The 19646-nt window shown below is 38.6% G+C and overlaps 1 protein-coding gene across 4 annotated transcripts in view; it reads left to right on the top strand.

Annotated features, from left to right (window-relative positions):
- The window catches only part of LOC135479489 (fibronectin type-III domain-containing protein 3a-like), a 142584-nt gene that overhangs the window by 21449 nt on the left and 101489 nt on the right, over positions 1–19646 (top strand). For all 4 annotated transcript variants that reach the window (XM_064759345.1, XM_064759344.1, XM_064759342.1 and 1 more), the window contains exon 2: positions 29–1442. In XM_064759345.1, the coding sequence (XP_064615415.1) occupies positions 65–1442 (1378 nt within the window). In that variant the 5' untranslated portion in view covers positions 29–64. The remainder of the gene's footprint in view (positions 1–28; positions 1443–19646) is intronic.

Raw genomic sequence — 19646 nt, 5'->3', positions numbered from 1 at the left:
AAACTGTGTTTCTCTTGTCATTTTGCAGGAACACAAATTGACGGTTTTATCTCAGAAAAGTTGAATGACCAGCCTTGTACGCAATTTCAACCAGCTGAACAACCATTATTTACCATCTTTGCCAACCGACCCTGTCCTTGATGTGAACAGAATCTCTGTCCACCAACGTCAGGCGATCATGTCGGACCACGAGAAAGACAGTGTTCAGTCGTTCTCTGCAGTTCAGCGGGACACCAATGGGGACTCTCAGGATGAGGATTCTTGTCTGCCCCACATCAACATTGACCCTAAAGAGTTAAACATCGGCATCAGGGAGGAGCCTGAAAAGTCCAGTGTGAAGTCTGAGGAGGATGAGGAAGCTTTGGTGAAGCACGCAAAAACGTGCACGGAGGATGCAGGAGAAAGACTTGTGGGTGTGACAGAAGAGAAGGTAAAATCAGCACCTGAAGATTCCTTGTCACATGAGTGTGACAGTCATTCCAATTCCACAACTACAATAACTAGTGATCGTCTCTCCCAGGATAAATCCAACGAGCAGGAGAACCATGTACAAAGTGAACCGTTGCAAAATGCTGATACCTACCCAGAGGATGCTTCAGTGTCTGAGGATGGAGATAACCTCCCAACTCCAACTGCCCCGACCTCAAACGGAGTGGATGGTCTCGAAAACTCCACGGACAATAATGTTGAGGTGAGCACGAGTGAAAAAGGTGTGGAGGTTAAATCCGAGGACGCTAATTCTGAGGACGCTCGAGAGACAGAAACAAACAACTCAGACAGTCTACAGTTCGATGGACCTTCTGAGGAAAGCACGAACGCAAACTCTGACGCTACTAGCCAGCCAGAGGAACAAAAACAAGAGTGTAAAAGGGTGAATAGTCAGTCTGAATCAGCGTCTCCCAGTCCAAAGACAGAGCGTGCAGCAGTGAGCGATGACTCGAACAAAAACCAAAACAACAACAGCCAGAGTCTTCCGCTGCATTGCACCACAAGCTTTACCAGCATATCCCAGAACGGGCACCTCAGTCCTACGGGAGGCCTCAGTAATGGTGTGGGTGGAGATCATAGCGTCTCCTCCAGCCCGGGGACTTCCACTTCCTCTTTGTCCTCCACCCTCTCCCAGACGGCTATCCAAGGTCCCATGTCCCCAGGGTCCGGCCCAGCCTCGGCCACCCCAGCAGGGCCACACAGTCAGCACCCTGCCCACACTCGCGTCAATACGCCACCTAACAATCTCCAATGCCACGTTCACACAGTCTACAATCACCAGGCAAGCTCCCCTACGCGCTTCTCGCCAAACGGACCGTCACGTGGCGAAAGCCCCCACAGTGGCGCAAGCGGACCCGGATCTCCGCCTAGTCAGCAGCATGTTGTACATGTACATGTGAATCAAGGAGAAACCTTCTCTGTCCGTGTAGGTGACCAAATTCAGCATATTCAAGGTAAGTCTCAGCATTTGATGTTTCATTTCACAATTTGCATAAAGCTGCGTTCACGTATTGCGATTTGTCATAACGACTTGTCAGATTTGATGAGTACTGTGGAAATAGGAGAAGTCTGTTTTGTACGCTGCGTTCAGACGTTTTAATTTATCAATGCTACGTGTACGATCACATGAAATAGTGCATGTCCCCTTTTCATCCTGCGGGAGACAATCTCACTGTCTGATCGCAGCTGTCTTTATTTTCAGATTGTTTCTTTGAAGGTGAACTGCACTGATTTTAGGCTCAGTAACTTTACTCATACATATAAAACAAGAGACAGCGAAATCTGACCTTACAAATCCTCTAAAAAACTAACAAAGTATTTTATGTCAAGTTTGATTTCAGTAATGAATGAAAGTTCCTAAAGAATTCAGAGAATACTCTGAATGTATGCACATGTATATAGAGTAGATATAATTTCCAACTAAAGTAAATCGAGACCAGTGAAAACACTGGCTCAAGCTTTACAGTTTTTTGCAGCCTGGAACTGAGCAATCCATTCAGTTGGTAGATCATTCGGGCTAGACACCCAAAGTTGTGAGTTTGAGTCACACTTTCGCGGGTATTGCAGCTGGTCGCGATTTATCAGTGTTGGATATTAAATTTAAATCTACTTGTATTTCCTAATGGCGACTGCAATTTTTATGTTTAACCGTGATCATGATTTGGTTAACTGTGCATATGCCCAGCTCGGCTGTCTTAAGAACTAAAATATTAATACCTCATTGAACCACGCTATGTATGAACTCAGTGCTATTGTTACAATTGACCATATAATGTTAAGTTTTTAAAATTTTAATGCATCATTTCTGTCACCATGTTGCTTTGATTTACAGCTGTTTAAAGTATGTTTAAGCTCAGATGGTCGTCATGAAGTGATTGCTTAATACACAGATGTTAATTGATGCTGTATTTTGTTAAACCATGAACATTTGGTACAGTGTGCGTGTAAATATCCTGAATTATGCTGCGTTTTTTGTGTTCACCTTCAGTGGGTCACATTTACGTACTTCAGTCAGTCGCCTTGGAATAAGATGACATGAAAATCCATTGAAGACAGTAAACTGAAAATACCACTCTTTCACAGAAATGTACATGTACACAGATTTATCCTCAGTTGTGGTCGTTCAGTATGCATGAAGGATACATTACGTGTACTGCAAATCTTCAAGACTTTAAAAGCATTTTTTCCAGTGGATATTATTATCAAAATGACGCCAAAATTGATTTGTTCATGTTACTAAAGATGTTACAAGTTAAATAAATCTGTGCAAATTATTTATCTAGACACCATAGTTATCTCAGAATGCTTCAAAATAGTGATCGCAAAGGAGGTTGAAAAGGTTGAAGAATTAGAGTGTACTGGTATACTAGGAATAAGTACTTCTCGATAGGAAACATTATACATTATTCACATCTGAAAGGATGCAGATGAACACTTGATATTGTTCGTTGTAGTCTGTTGTTCGTTATATACATTAGATGTACACGTTTGTTAGATGTGTATGTAGATAAAGGCCTGAAAATGATCATACTTTAATGGCGACACTTAAATTTTTCTGACAAGAAATTCATCAAAATTCACAAAAACCTCATAAATGAGTTGGATGAATAAGAATCAAGCAAAATGTGTCACTTGCAAAAAGCCAAGCTTTACATGTAGGTGAAATGCAGTTTGCTGTATGTACATGTGTGCTTATAAAGCGAGTTATTTAATGGTACAAATTCATATTCATGCATATTGTACACATCATGTTGGTTTCTCTTTCTATTTTAGAATGGTTTTAATGCTTGTCACACCTGTGAGTTCACTGGATCACATGATTGTGTGTTATTTTTCTTCCACACACAGGTGGATGATTATTTGTACATGTAGGGTTTTACCATGATTTGAAGAATGAGTTTGTATTAAACACATGAATTTGGTTTCTAAATTTATGCATGTATTGGTACTGATTACTGTCAATGGTGTTCATACTCTATACATCTGTGGGACTTACCCCACCCACCCCCACTAGCCTTTTTATTATAACACACGTTCAGGTAAATGTACAGGAAGGTTTTATTCTTCTCTTAACGGAACTTATTCAGTCAGCAAGAGGATCTGATTGGCTGATGTGGGATACACCTGGATATGTCCACAGGTGGAGCTCTTTAGTGCATAGTTTTATTGGTGTCAAGGAAGTTTGTGTCATCAAGTTCACACTAGGTACATGTGCTGTATGTGGACCATGTACATTATAGGTAGATCCATATGCCCTAATTTTTGTAGCCAGTCTACTTATTAAAATCTATGTTCATGTAGTATTTAATGTGAAAATAATTTGTGTGCTCTAATGACTCGATTTTGATTGTAGAGCTACATGATGATGTGCATGTGTACTTTGGGTAACAGATTTACAGTATTAAACACTAATCAATCAAACAATCAGTCGCACAAAGCGAGTGGAAGTTGGTCAGTGCAGATGACATCAATCTGGAAATGCTGAAGTTACAGAGTACCTGGTAACATGTGGACTAGAGGACAGATTACATGCTCGTTAGAGTACACATGTAGGTCCTAGTGCACACAGTATATGCATACATGTATCTTATTGTAAGAAGGGCCATAAATAAATAACGAACTAAAATAAATGCCCATACATTTATACATATACTGTGGATACAATCCATTGATCACAGACTTGTACATACTGTATAAAGTAAAGCCCTGTTGAACATCCATTCTCTGGACATTTGCTGTAAAATCAAAACTTTGTAGAATAAGATACATGTATATCAAATGTATTTTGAGATAGGCGTTTCCTTATATTGAAATGTATGTACTCTGATCTTTGATCTGTGGGGAGGACTTGGTGCAGATCTTAACCAAGTTGTCTGAAGGGGGTAGGGACATGTAGGGTGGGTGTTGACACTTTCTGTTGAATAGTTGGTTGTGCCATTGTGGAAAAGAGACTGGGTGGACATCTGGAAGAGGCCGTGAATGAGGTCAAGAGGTCGGTGAACTGTTATCCTTCAATAGGGTATTATTCTTGAGTCCAGTTACAAGATTGAGTGTTGAGCACAGGATTAATTTTGTAAAAGCACATACATGTGCATGTAAAACTGTGTAAAGTTTATTTTTGTCTCCCTAATTTCACTGAGACCATTTTGAAAAACGTGCGTTGGGAGTAACCTGACTGACCTTATGAAAAAGGTCAAAAGATTTTAATAGGAATTTTATGAAAGATTTTCAAAATTAATTTTCAGCATGTTTATTTTTCTCTTTTTAAGTTTCTTCTTTTTTTAGCAATATAACCAGAATAATAAATTAGAATTCCCTGTCAACGTACTAGTATCCTATTTTTTTTTTCTGATAAAGGAGAGTTATCTGTACCCTGAAAAAAGAATTTCTTAAGCATAGCCCTAGTTTTGTTTTCTATATTTGATATTAAAGGAGTATATCAGTTCTGCAGGTGGGGTACAAAAAAGGGAAGATAAACACACCCACATGTAATACATGCTGATAACAAGGAGAAGAAGGAAAAAGAAAGAGGTTTTATACCCATCTGTTTTATAAGCATTGCATTCATGACAGTGTACGCTAATATAAATATAGGAAGTACTTGTATTAAAACTGACATTTTAAAAATGTAATGAGTTATGGAATATTTCAGATTCTGGGGGTGGGGCTCTGTGGCTCATTTGGTTAGCGCGCTAGTGCAGCATATTGACCCAGGAGCCTCTCACCAATGCGGTCGCTGTGAGTTCATGCTGGCTTCCTCTCGGCCATATGTGGGAAGGTCTGTCAGCAACCTGTGAATGATCGTGGGTTTCCCCGGGCCCTGCCCTGTTTCCTTCTATTATAATGTTGGCCACAGTCATATAAGTGAAATATTCTTGAGCATGGTGTAAAACACCAATCAAATAAATAAATAACTAAACAAATGCAGGTTTTGAACACAGGAATTTGTGGATGCATTCTTCTTTAAAATAATGCATCCAGTTGGTCCATGGATTCTTTGGTTTTGAAAAGAGAAAAAAACAAAAAACAAACAAATGTTTCGAATATTTTTTAAACATGTTCGTTGGAGTTTTAGCAGATTGTGTCCTTAAATGTCTTTGTCAAATGGTTTACATTAATTACAATTTACCTCATGTGTAGACCTTCAGAGCTGCTTTCATGTACATGTACTTAGCCCCTATTTATGTAATATTCATATTAAAATGTTAATTCTTGTTCTTTTTTTTTTTTTTCATGACGACTGATACAGTTGAAATATTTAAAAGGCGCGGTTTTATTGGAATGTCTCTCAGGGGCATGCACCTTGTGTGTTTGGTTGTGTTTGGCATAAATAGAACTCTGCAATCTCTGGAGGGTCATTATTTGTCAATTGAGCCTTATTTATTATTCATAAATACCACAACGGGTTTGACACAAAGCAACAGTGGTATTGGCTTGTAACAGGAACTCCTTTACCATGAAGGGAAGCTTTATGTGATTTGACGACATTTATTACAATGCTGAGTCAACCACTACAACGACTGTGCCACCTGCTGTACAGGCACCAACTTTAATACCATTGTTTTATGATGAAATCTTATTGCACTTGAAATATATTCAACATGAGTGTTTTACTGTTTAGGGTAATATTAGGGGGTTATTTTATTGTCCACTATTAAAATATGTACATATGTTCAGTTCTTGTGCCAGTTTTAATGTTCTGTGTTTTATCGAAGGATGTATACATGGAGTTGGAGGTAACAGGATGCACAGATTTGTTCATTTGTGGTCTATTATTGGTCATAAGTTCGTCATTCCAATGCTGATTTTGATGGCATGCTTTGCAGCAAAATTGAACGATGCATCCTGTGTTTAAAAGTTCAAATGGAATTTATGACATTAGCTGGAATCATGAAAAAAAGACCTAGTCATATTGCACCTTCCGTGCCAATGGTATCTGTTCTACCTGGAGGCATAGACACACAGGGAAATTATGCACCAACCCATCCAGTGCTATCACAATGGAATGCAGAGCAAAAAGTGAGCGCAGATTTCATGCGGGTTTACACCAAGGATTATGTGCTTGTGCTGCAAGAGGACAGTGTCCAGCTGAAGTTTCTTGCCCTTCCATGGCCACCTGTGCAAGCTGCATGTAATTCAACCAGTACATATACTATATGTGAGTGCAGATGATGCTCTTGTCGTTAATATTTATGTATTTGATTGAGTTTTATGCTGTGCTCAAGAATAGTTCACTTAATACTAGATAGGATTGTGGTGAGAGGAAACTGAGCAGAGTTGAAAACCCATTTGCAGGTTGCCGACAGACCCTCCCACTTGCCACTCATAGCAACTGCATTGGTGAGAGGCTCATGAGTCATTGTGTTACACTGAGTCTTCAGTGTGGTAGACTCATGTGGTACATGTATATATATATATCTTTTATGTGACAAATGCACGGTTTTGTAAAAATGCGTCCATTCAGTTCTTACCATTATCGCTCAAGAAGTGTTATTTCCTTGGTTCCTTTTAGTCTCTGGATTAGACGGTTTTAGTTGGAATGAAGGAGAAATGCAGTATCTCTGAGATTCTGGGTATGGTTTCAAATTATACTGTAAGTGCCTGCAGGTTATGGACATTGTGCAACATCTGTTTTGATCAGAGAAAGAGACACAGAGAGAGAGAGAGAGAGAGAGAAAAACCCAATAAAGTCAGAAGAAATTCTGTCTATATGATCTGTGAGAAGTTGAGAAATTCTTGACTGTAGTAATTATGTTTAATTGGATCACAGGGAATGACGCAATCACAAAAAAGTGTGACCAAATTCTGAAATTATTGAAAATTTATGAATTATCTTTATCAGAGTAAATTTTTGTGGTAAATCAGGTTAGCTGTAAAATATTACTCATACGTGACAGTTCAAATTGACATGACAAGCAAAGTGTGCATGTATTTTATGATATTATTGCTGAGAGCATGGATAATATCATAAGAGCACCTACCTGAGACAGCTTATGTACCTGAGACAACCTTAGGGGAATAAATTCTTTTCCATTTTCACCAACGAAAAGGAACCTATTTCTGGCCTAACCATGGCAGACTTTGGCATAAATACACTGTACATGCCAACTTCAGAATTTAACTGAGTGGCCTGTAGAATAGAGGAATTGAAGTTGGGTCATTGGAGTGCACAAATTATTTTCATATTAACACATAAACATATAGATTTAAGTAGACTGGCTATGAAAATGACATGTATATACATGTGTCAGTACCTACAATGTAGATGTATATACGGTCCGCATACTGTGCATGTATCTAATGTGAACCCAATGACACAAACTCCCTCAAAACCAATAAAACTATGCACCAAAGAATTTGGCCAAAAAGTGATAATACTCACAATTTTGTGTAATTGAATCCGGGAATTGAATCCGGTGGCAAATTATGGAATTTTCCACTTTAATAATCACAGCACCAAGAGACCTGAAATAAAAAGGAAAACCCCTTTCAAACCACACATTACAGTGCATTAAAGAGCACTGGATGGCATGTCTTAAAATTTTTGTTAAAATACTGATTGTTCTATAAGCCATGTGTTTCGTGGCTTAATTGTCACTTCTTTCTTCAAATTTTTAAAGCAGCTATTCCGGAATGAGTCATCTTAGTTCTTTCATGTCTGTTGGGCTCTCATTTGCAGAGTGGTTCAGGCTATCTCTTTCATATCAAGGCCATATTCTAGAATGTTTAGACTTGCTTCTGTATTTTCATTTGGGTTCTCTTTATGCGGAGTAAAATGATTGTCTCTCCCATAGCCCTTATGCTAGAATGAACAGTGTTGGGTCCTGCATTTCTGTCAGGGCTGAATTGTTGAGATTGCCTCTCCCATAGCCCTTATGCTAGAATGAACAGTGTTGGCTCCTGCATTTCTGTTAGGGTTGAGTTGTTGAGATTGCCTCCTACAAAGCCCTTATGCTAGAATGAACAATGTTGGCTCCTGCATTTCTGTTAGGGCTGAGTTGTTGAGATTGCCTCTTCCAAAGCCCTTATGCTAGAATGAACGATGTTGGCTCCTGCATTTCTGTTAGGGCTGAGTTGTTGAGATTGCCTCTCCCATAGCCCTTATGCTAGAATGAAGAATGTTGGCTCCTAGATTTCTGTCAGGTCCTAGTTATTGATATTGTCTCTCCCATAGCCTTTGTTTTAGATTGTGCAGTGTTGGCTCCTGCGTTTTTGTTAGGGCTGAATTGTTGAGATTGCCTCTCCCATAGCCTTTGTTTTAGAATGAACAATGTTGGCTCCTAGATTTCTGTCAGGGCCGAGTTGTTGAGATTGCCTCTCTCATGGCCTTTGCTTTAGAATGAACAATGTTGGCTCCTACATTCTGTCAGGGCTGAATTGTTGAGATTGTCTCTCCCTTTGCCTTTATTCTAGGGTGAGCAATGTTGGCTCCTGCATTTCTGTCAGGACCTAGTTATTGAGATTGTCTCTCCCATAGCCTTTGTTTTAGATTGTGCAGTGTTGGCTCCTACCATTTTGTTAGGGCTGAATTGTTGAGATTGCCTCTCCCATAGCCTTTGTTTTAGATTGTGCAATGTTGGCTCCTGCATTTCTGTGAGGGCTGAGTTGTTGAAATTGCCTCTCCCATAGCCTTTATTCCAGAGTGAGCAATGTTGGCTCCTGCAAGATAAGAATGACTGAATGGATGCTGATAAAAAAAGTACATTGTAAGCATGTATGGCTCGCCCATGTTTGCATATTTCTCTCCTTTATGTTGCGCGGGGTACCCCAGAAAGCTGTGGCTGCTGCAAGTTCCGCCAAAGCACAAGTCTGGCAGTTTTTATCCTGCCTTCAGACGACTCCCTCATAATTGACATTCCATTACCAGGAAGTGGTGTTGAAATTCTGGCTTCACCTGCTTCCTCACCACCCCCTGTTCCAGCCAATGGTCAGCTCCTCGCATGTGTTTTCACCAAGGGTGTTCTATATGTTTTCTATAACAGCGGGCTGATCCATTCTCTGTGATGCAGGGATACTCCACTGAAGGGATCAACAGGTTTGTACAATGTGGTCACAAAACCTATACACATGTTAGCTGACTTGTGGAATCCTTGCCTTCATTCCATTCCAATTTTTTTCTCCTCTATGAAATGCCGGTGAAAGGTTGAAAACACCACTCTGGCTGGCATGACTAAATGTTGAAAAGTTGATTTGCCAGAGCCGCTAAAAGTAAATATTATGGTAATGGTGAAAACATTGTACACAACACATATGTGCGTTGTGTACAATAAAACTCAGTTATTCCTGTTTGTTAACAAATACACTTCAGTGTACAAATTCCATGTGACTGTGCCATTTGCGTCACGAAAAAGAGACCTTCGAAACAATATTACTCTGTAGACAAGTCTATGGTCTAGAGAATGAAAGAAAAAAATGTTAAACAAAAGAAATATCTGTGTAGGTGCATACCAGCACTTCCGGTAGTGTAAGAAAAGGACCCCACCCACAAGGGTTCATAAGGTTCAATCTATTCACATTTGAAAGAGCAACTTTTGATGAGATTTATGCACATTTTTAATTTGATTTCGGAGATAAAACTACATTGTCCAATTTCAGAGCTTCACAAAAAGTATAATTTTATCAATCTACACAGGATAATGCCTTCACAATATGCTTGAATAAACACCCTGCAAACATACGAAAAGGTTGAAGAATGACTATACATCTTGTTCCTTGTCTGATACTTGTGTTAGGTCAGTATATTGTTACCTGTAATTAGGTTGTGTAGTTAGCAGAGATGTTGCTACTTGATTGGCAGGAATTCTGCCTGTCCACAGGTTATATGCAGCCTACACTTACTTGTAGATGACAGACACACTCAGCTGCAGGCGCTGTAAATCCTTTAAAAAGTAGGGGTCAATAGAAATGCATTTTCAAGCATTTTTATTGTTTTTGTTACACGTTTAGTTGTTGGTCAGGAAGAAGAGTTAAGTTTTCTAAGAGAATTCATGTACGTTATGCAATTATATGCAAGAATATTAAAGTCCATTCCTCATGTTGGATTTGATACGGTTCCAAATTCTTCAAGGTAGTATTTTGGTGTTGTTAATGATAAATAATTTACCTGTACATGTATGCATGGGTGTCTGTCAAATACCATAAATGACCTAAAATTTTGACCACAAAAGGGCAAATTTAGAGGTAAATAAATGTTACAAAATATTAGTTTTGGTGCTGAAGCTTACAATTTTCCAGCAGAATATCATCCCATGTTCCAAGCAAACCTCAAAACACCTTTCTTAAATCAATAGAACTCTCAGAATCAGGAAATTTGGGCAAGTTAGTTATGGACGAAATTTAGGGTCATTTAGGGTATATTTTCTGTGTGTTATATGTAGGTCACCTACATGAACGCTGCAACCCAAGTGCAACCTTGCTTCTAATTATACCAGGGTGAGGCATGTCTCACATCTGTTGATTGTCACAGTAAATGAGACAGTGTTAACTGCTGGCCAGACTGGCGAATTCATGGGCTCACATTGTGACATTCGTGGGTAATTAGGTCATACCTGAGCATGCTGGCCAGGTAACATATCTGCCCCATTGATTGAACCTGCCTAAAGCGCCATACGCATAATTAAGGTGAGTCCATATTATTGGAGAGTTGATAATACCTCTGAGGGGTATTGTTTACCTGACAGCTCTTGATTGATAGGTCAGCCAAACATCCAATCGGGTAAGCAATGAAAGCAAAGAGGGTCTGAAAGATGGGGTCGAGTTAGGTTGAAATTCACAAACACAGTGTTTGGTGATGCTGCAATAACAGGAAGGTGTGCATGTAATAAAGCAAATATCATTCATCATTTGAATATATAAATATACTGCTGTAAGATGATAAGATTGATAGAGATTTCCTCCTTTACAAAGTACTGAACTGTATTTCTTATAAAAATTCTAATTTTTTTTAGGTAAATAAAGATTATAAAAGTTATGGTAATGAAATATAGGATTTCATCCAGCCTTCCAATCAACCTCAAAATACTTTCCTAAGATCAGCAGGACTCCCAGAGTCAGGCAAAGTGTGTAACATACATGTAGGTATGGATGAAATTTTGGGTCAGTTAAATTATAGCAGTTCAGTTTGGGTTTCTCATGGAAGGGTACATGTAGAGCCTCCCTCTGAGAAGCCCATTCAACACCAGCTGTGCTATTAAATGTGTACAAATTTGTTTGATGCACCAAGCTGTTTGGGCCAATATATATAATCACAATGACTGGGTGAAATTATAGTAGTGAAATGTACATTCACAGCAGGTACTCTCCAAACCGCACCCTGGGGATTTTATTCTGAGATTGAATGTACCTTTAAAGGTCCTTTTCTTAAAAAAAAACTTTGCAGAATGAGAGAAAATCAGGGGTGATTTCCCATTTTTTCCTATGTACGTATAATACAATCAAGAAGTCTTGAGGCATTTTGAGTGTGAGAGTACAGCTTAATGTGTCCATGTATTGACATCATGGGAAAGTGGTACTGGTATTAACTGGCCTTTTTAGCATGGCTGGTTTTTTCCCACGTCTTCAGTGCACAAAACATCTGTCCAAATATGTTAGTATTAGACGTATGTGCTCTTTTTCCAGTGTACTGACCTATTGTAGACATGGGCTATCATCGTGGCTAGACTCATCATTCAACAAAGAGCAACACATTTTGGCTCAGTTTCATATTTGGCATTACTTACTGTTCAAAATGACTCACTCAGATTATTGCATTGAGGAGGGTCACTCTTTATCACAAAGAAAGGAGCATTTGATTGGGGTGGACATTAGCAGTATTTATTCCATTAGCCTGTGGTTAACCTCACCCGTTAAAGAGGTACTCCAGTTCCAAATCCTTCAAATTTTAAGAAGCAACATTAAATGATAAGTACAAGTTATAAAGCTATCTTGATGGCTTCCTTAAAGTATAATCATTTTACAGGGTATCTACATGTATGCCACTAGTGTAAGTCTTCTAGATCTACAGCATTTTTAATTCAAAAAAGGTCCAAGTCTGTTGGAAAACTGAATATTTATACATTTTATTTTTAGGTGTGTTCTTAAGGGTGAACTACAACTCCAAATTTTATAGAAAACATTAAATTCACAGAATTACATTTACATTTATGCCCTTCAAAAAGCACCCTTCAATATTGATTGCATTGCCAAATTTTGAGGCATATTTAAGTCAAGTCTTCTTGAAACATATGCAAGTTGCATGGCTTGAAGGCATTATGCATCTACATGTTACAAATCTATACCTGAATATGGTTCGCAGGTGAACCCCTTTCACAATCATGAAACTAATTTGTTCAGAGCTTCACCTCCAAAATGTTTTTTTTTGTGTGTGTCTGTGTGCAGAAGTCATGTCCATGCATTGCCAACAGTTGTACAATGTAATAGATTAAACATGAATAGACTGTGGGATTTGATTACACACAGCCTGTGGCCTTTCCTGTCATAGTAGCGGTGCTGCAATCAGCATGCTGCAGGCAGTCGCAGTGAAGGAAGCAATGTGCCAAGTGCTGTGGCTTCTGCTGCTGAGGCTGCAGTGAGTGGGAGTCGGTGGTAATTGAGGCTATTACTGAATCCTACATGTAGTGTGCAGACATAATAGCTTGTAGAGCTTGAAAGAAACAAGGAGTGGTAGAACTGGTAGGGTGGCAGATGAGCTTAACTGTCATAAGCGCATTCCCCCCCCCCCACCTGCTGACCACACTGCCTCTGTCTCTTAATGGGCATCTCTGGCTTTAATTCAGAGCTATTTACCGACAAGATCAGTGGATGAGCCACCAGATACATGAATGTATATTTGGTGTTTCCATCGGTGTGGGAGTGACAAAACAGCATGTCCGTCACACAGCGCTCTGTCTGTGTATGTGCCTCTTGTCTGCTATTACATGGACATTGATCAGACTTGGGTCATGGAGGGCATATTTGATGCTGCTGTTCAGGAGGCCTCGCATCATTGGACCGCTTTCTTGGCTCCCTGAGATAATATCACCATGGTGACCAATTGACAGCCTTGCAATATAGCCATAAACTCTGCTTTCTGCTTGGTGATGGCCACAGTATGAACTATGATATTGTGCATGAATTCCTTCTCGGTATAGAGTTCAAATTTCACATTTGCCAGATTGATATTTCTCCTCCAGGCAGTCAGATTTAGTAAAAACAGCAAAGATTGGCTATAACACAGTGTGACATACAGTATGCTTGCTTCTCTAGTAACAGAATAGAAACTCAGTGTATATTTTGTGGAGATCTAAAATTTCTGTGGAAAAATGCATGTTTGGTGATATGTTGTGGTGATATGTCGTGTGGTGATATGTCGTGTGGTGATATGTTGTCTTACATATGTTAATTTCTGGTTATTGTCAGCTGCACTTCTATATCATCAGAATATCATCCAGTGTTGTTCATTTCCCTATAACTTCCTATGTTATCTTTCACTACATCATCCACTTTCCGCTGCCTCGTACGAGTAAAGTGTTTTGTAAGACTCCTAAGAGTTTTGTACAACACAGTTGTGCAATAGGCTAGCTACATGTAGGTGGTTGGCGGCAGAGGGGTGGGAGGTTTGGAGGTCTGTGTAATGGCATTGTATTTATTGGAATATTTGCGCTTAATATAAATTCACATGCCACAGGCTTTCTGTGTTCAGATTACTAGAGCAGTTTGAGTTTAGGCTGTGATCCTCATTGATACTGATACATTAATTCATTAGCCTGGAGCAATTTAAATTAATAACAAGGTAGTTGAGGAATATGGTGAGAGGGAGGATGAACATGAAAGCCTCCATGCTTTGGTCTTGGCGTGGACATCCATTTTGAGTCGTGCAAATCCATTTTGAGTCAGTCATTTGGCAAACTGTGAACCATGTGACCAAACCATTGAATCGGATGTATTATTGTGTGTGTTTGGCAAGTAACTATCTTCTTCAATTATGATTCATAAAGTGTCATTCGTTTCTAAATTCCTGAGGCTAGCTTTATCGCACACTACCTCTATAATGGGCTGCCTTCCACTACCCTGTTTCTCCCGGTGGTTGGGACATTTGCAGAGACACCACTATTGGCTGTTTCCTTGCTGTTATATGTGTTAATGCAACAGTGTATGTACAAGTAATGTCAACTTTCAAACTACATGATGCTTTACCTTGTTACATTTGTATTGATGTCATTTTTGATGGCACGTTGAAGTGTATTGTTTTCTCTGTGAGGGCGTAGGGGAAGAACAGTTTTATTGTATATTGACCGAGCAACCTTCGGTAAATAAAGATTTTATTATCATTAGTATTATGGTGCTACCTCCTTCAGAGAGTTCAAGTAAAACTGTTGTAATTTCAGAAGATATTTGTAATGTTGCGTCCTGTGTTTATATTATCTTGAAGATGCATACATTTACAATGTGTATATGTGTGCATGCACCATGAGTGAGGCCTCATGACTGACTGCTTTGAAGAACAGCCCCCAGCATAATAGTGAAACGTGATAGCATGACTAGGGTGTAGTGTCAGTAATGGACTTCACGTGTTCATGATGCAGTACTGCACGATTCTACATTTACACCTGTTTCATGGTAATCTAAACTAATTTAACTCTTAAGACAAATTTTTTTTTAGATGGATTCCTCTGTCTCTAAATTCAGTGTTGTCAACTGTGTCTATGGCAGCAATTTATTATGCACCTCATTCAAGAATGCAAAGTCTTTCATAATGTGTTAAACCTTAAAGTAAGGTTACTGTTTGAGGTATATTTGTTTATTTATTTATTTGAACGGTGTTTTATGGCATACTCAAAAATATTTCACTTGTACAATGGCAGCCAGCTTTATGATGGGTAGAAGCTGGGTAAAGCCAGAGGTTGCTGGCAGACCTTCTCACGTACTGCCTGAGATGAAGCTAGCATGAGCTGGACTTGAACTCACACCCACTGGACTGCTCCTATGTTGTTGTGACTCGGCCACGGAGGCCCCCTGGTGTTTAGAAGGTTCATACTTTCTTTCTTACATGTTGGGTTTGTACATTTGAGTTTTATACTTTACTTGGATTGAAGAAAAAGAAAATTTCATGAAAAAACATTATTGTAAAATAATCTGTTTTCAGTCAGTTTAAATCAAGCTGATTTTATGGGCTATTACATTCTGAAGCACTCATTAAGCTTTATGTTTGCATGAATATTTGGCAGCCAAGGCGTGTATGTCTTACTACACCAGACAGAATAAATTCTGTTTAATGTTCCTACCGCATGGATGTCAATATTTTATATATTTACCTGAGGATGTTTAAGATGTGTCAAACAATGATGTTTTGATTTATCTATATATTTTTTGGATTGATGTTTTACTCCATACGCAAGAATATTACACTAACATAATGGCGGCCAACATTATGGTGGGAGGAAGCCAAGCAGAGATGGTGTTGAGATTATATGCAGATTTAAACATACATGTTAAATAGATAATGTTGTAACCATTGTGCTGAACATAATGGTATTCATCATTATTACCCACATTGGGAGATATTTGGTTTTACTAGCAGACAAAGTGCATAGGTATCATATTTAGTTTTACTGAAGTGTCCACTTATAGCCAATCAGGGCACTTGACACATCTGACCTAATAGCCTAAGTGCAAAACAACGGTTAACACTATATTGTGTTTTGTTGCTTCCACCAAAACTTATGTTGGGATGGTGCATGTCATATGGGTTACACTCAGCTACGTCACAACAAGTGTTTGCCATTCTTGGTCACACCTATGCATATATCGAAATCGTTCACATGCATGTACAGGTATAGCTTATTTTCCCACAGTCTTTTTAGCTGTAACCATTCATAACACTTTTTAATCATTCATGAATGCTCCAGTATGACTCATTACGCATTCCATATCAGTTGATGGTATAGTGGTTGCCATTGTCATTAAAGGATAAAGAGTTAATCAATCACTTATTATTCCGAGGCATTGTTTTTTTGGAGGGGGGGAGTTGGGGGGGGGGGGGCAGTTTATTCGTGTGGACCTATGGCACGAGCCAAAAAATTGAAATAAGTGTGACTTAAGGTGTGAAACCGATCAGATTCCATTTGTAGACATTTTAGAGCTACATGGAAGTGAATAAAACACAGAAAATACTCATTTATTTTGAGGTCATCATATTTAATTTGATTCCTTAAACACAAGTTGACCAGACATTTTCATCCTTGTATTTTTTATATGGACACTGATGGTATAGCTTCTCTTGGGAACTATCTGTGGTATTGCCCCAAAATCAGTCAGTTGATGAATTTGTGTCAAAATCTTTTCACTGTTTGTTTTGGGTAAACATCTTTGGTTGCTTTACTGTCTACCTGTGTCATCTGTCAAATGTTGGAGAAATTTATACCATTTTTTGTTATATGTGAATGTATGTATTCAAACCGTCAGGAATTGCGTGTACCAGCAAAATTGTTTCTGTTGACAAATATGTAGTGTGTGCGAAAGTAGGATGTTGTTATAGACTAAGGGCATCATGGGAAATACACAAATGTACATGTCGCTCCTGACAAAGCATACTTTTTGTGATAGGATTGGATTGTGCACAATGCAAAATTTTTAAAGGATGGCCTGTGTGTTTGTTCAGTACCGCTTTAACTTGAGTTGTATCAGAGCACTGCTTCCCAGATGTGCCAAGCTGACCCTTGTATATTTTTTAACCAAATGATTTGATGGACACATTACATGGAAGGTTCTGTAACTCGTTAAAATGGAGAAGATTATACAAGTAGACATGGGCCATTGGAGAGTCGGGAAAAGTGTTCCCTGTGGCGCTGTAATGTTCACAGTTTGCGCTTCAGAAACCTGTTTTTTGCTGCCAATCATATTCAGTTTTATTGAATTGTCCATTTAGAGCCAATCTGGGCACTTAACACATCTGACCTAATGGCCAAAGTGCAAAACAACTTCATTGCTAGAATTATAATGTGTTTTTTTTACTTCCACCAAAACGTGAAATTGGATCTGTTAGTTGAAAGATATATGCACGTGAACTACAACTGCTACTATTGGATGAACTGTCAACATCACAGTCTTAATTTGTTGGTTATTCATTCCGTAAAGCGTCTGGAAAATGTGACATTGTGTTAGGTTTGGTTCATCTGTGTGTCTGTAAGGTAATCCCGACATCCAGTTACCTTTCAAAAGAACCACAATTGTTACATGATGCCCTTGTACACATGTGATACCTGGTGCCATATGGCAACTAATGATATAGCGAAACAGCACTGTACTCGAGCTTCAAATACTGCTTTCTTCAACGTTTTCTACATTTATCCTGATGATAAACATTTCATCTATTTCTTTTTTTGAGAAAGGTAATAAAAGATAAACAGACAGGGAGTCTTTCTAGGATTGATTCTTGTCTCTGGGTCAACTTTGTGTTAGAAGCACATGTATGATTGATTGTTAGAGTGTATTTTAGTAAATGATATCTTTTTGCTTTTAAACACTGATCTGAATTGAAATGTAAAAGGTGATATGATGATTTCACACACCAGTAATGTCAATGGGATGACATGTATGTTTTGATGTAAAAGTAAGTAGTAAATGAATTCCAGGCCTTTAAAACGTTCTGTTTTTGTACAAGTCTTCTCATTTTTATGGAGATTTTCCCTTTTTCCACCGAGCTGATGTATTAGGAAAAGCACATTGATTGTAGCATGTGGCAATACTTTGCGACTTGTAGATAAACCTCATAGGTTGTACCCGTTTGGCCATACCATATTAAATAAATCTCATTGGTTGTACCCGCTTGGCCACGGCATATTAAGTGAATCTCAGTGGTTGTACCCGCTTGGCCACGGCATATTAAATAAAACTCATTGGTTGTACCCGCTTGGCCACGGCATATTAAATAAATCTCGTTGGTTGTACCCGCTTGGCCACGGCATATTAAATAAATCTCATTGGTTGTACCCGCTTGGCCACGGCATATTAAATGAGTCTCATTGATTGTACCCATTTGGCCATACCATTTTAAGAAATTGACTTCTTGTGCCCATTTAGCCATAATGGTTTTGTGGAGAACCACATTAATGTCTGACCAAACTGTTTTAAGGAACACATTGATTATATAACATATGTAGTGTATACTCTCTCAAAGATGTCACATTGATTGTGCCCTTCTGTCCAAATTGGATTAGGAAGAACACCTTATAATTATGCCCACTGTACCTACAGGAACATGTATATTTATATCATATCTTTCAGGCTTTTCTTGAGAGTGCTGTACGCTTTCATGGTGGTGCTGAGGAATGAAAAGTTGCTGGGTGATAACCGTATAGTACATGCACATGCAAGTGTGCAAGTTTGTTGATTAACACAAAAGATATAGATCTTCTCAGTAAGTCGTATGCAATAACATATCACTTTGTTTACTGTTCACTGCGCTATCAAATCAAACCATAACATTTCCAAACATCACAAAAACGTAAACAGTTTGGCTGTGATTTATTGAAAGGCCTATAAAGGTCATTGAAACAAAAGTTTTTTTTTTCATTTTTGGGGAATAATAATGATTTTACTGTTGATGTTGAGCTAGAATTTACAGAATTAGGTGTGTGGATAAGACACACAATGTACATGGAATGCTTTAAAGGGTAGACTGGGATAACTGATACATATGTCTTAGTAGAGTATTTAATGCAAGCTGTTCAACTTTTGAACTGTCAGTACCATGGTGGAGACTGATAGAGAGAGATCCCCCTCACCCTCCTTCTTCTTCCCTGTTAAGAGATACGTCTTGAATGGTATTTAATGTGAAATATGATATAGAAGATGATTCAGAAGAAGGAGGGTGGCGAACTCTTGTGTGGCTGCATGTACATTCTTTGAGATACCAGGCTTTATAATGGCAAATATGAAGAAAATTCATCTTTTATCAATTTTTTTTTTTATTGTTCAAAATGATACGATCCATGTTAAGTAATTTGAGAATGTCTGGAGCTTGAAAGTGTGTTTTATTTCTTCATTGTATCTTTATACGTTTACATGTTGTCATCAGCTTAAAGGGCATGCATATAATTGCCAATTTACTGTGCTGCAAATATGCTTGAAATGTCCGTTATATATTAATCAGTCTCATTACTCTCTTCTCTTCTTAATAA

Source organism: Liolophura sinensis, chromosome 12 (genome assembly GCF_032854445.1).
Source record: "Liolophura sinensis isolate JHLJ2023 chromosome 12, CUHK_Ljap_v2, whole genome shotgun sequence".
Taxonomy (NCBI): domain Eukaryota; kingdom Metazoa; phylum Mollusca; class Polyplacophora; order Chitonida; family Chitonidae; genus Liolophura; species Liolophura sinensis.
Note: the sequence above shows the minus strand (reverse complement) of the source record. Positions and strands in the feature narration are given on the sequence as shown.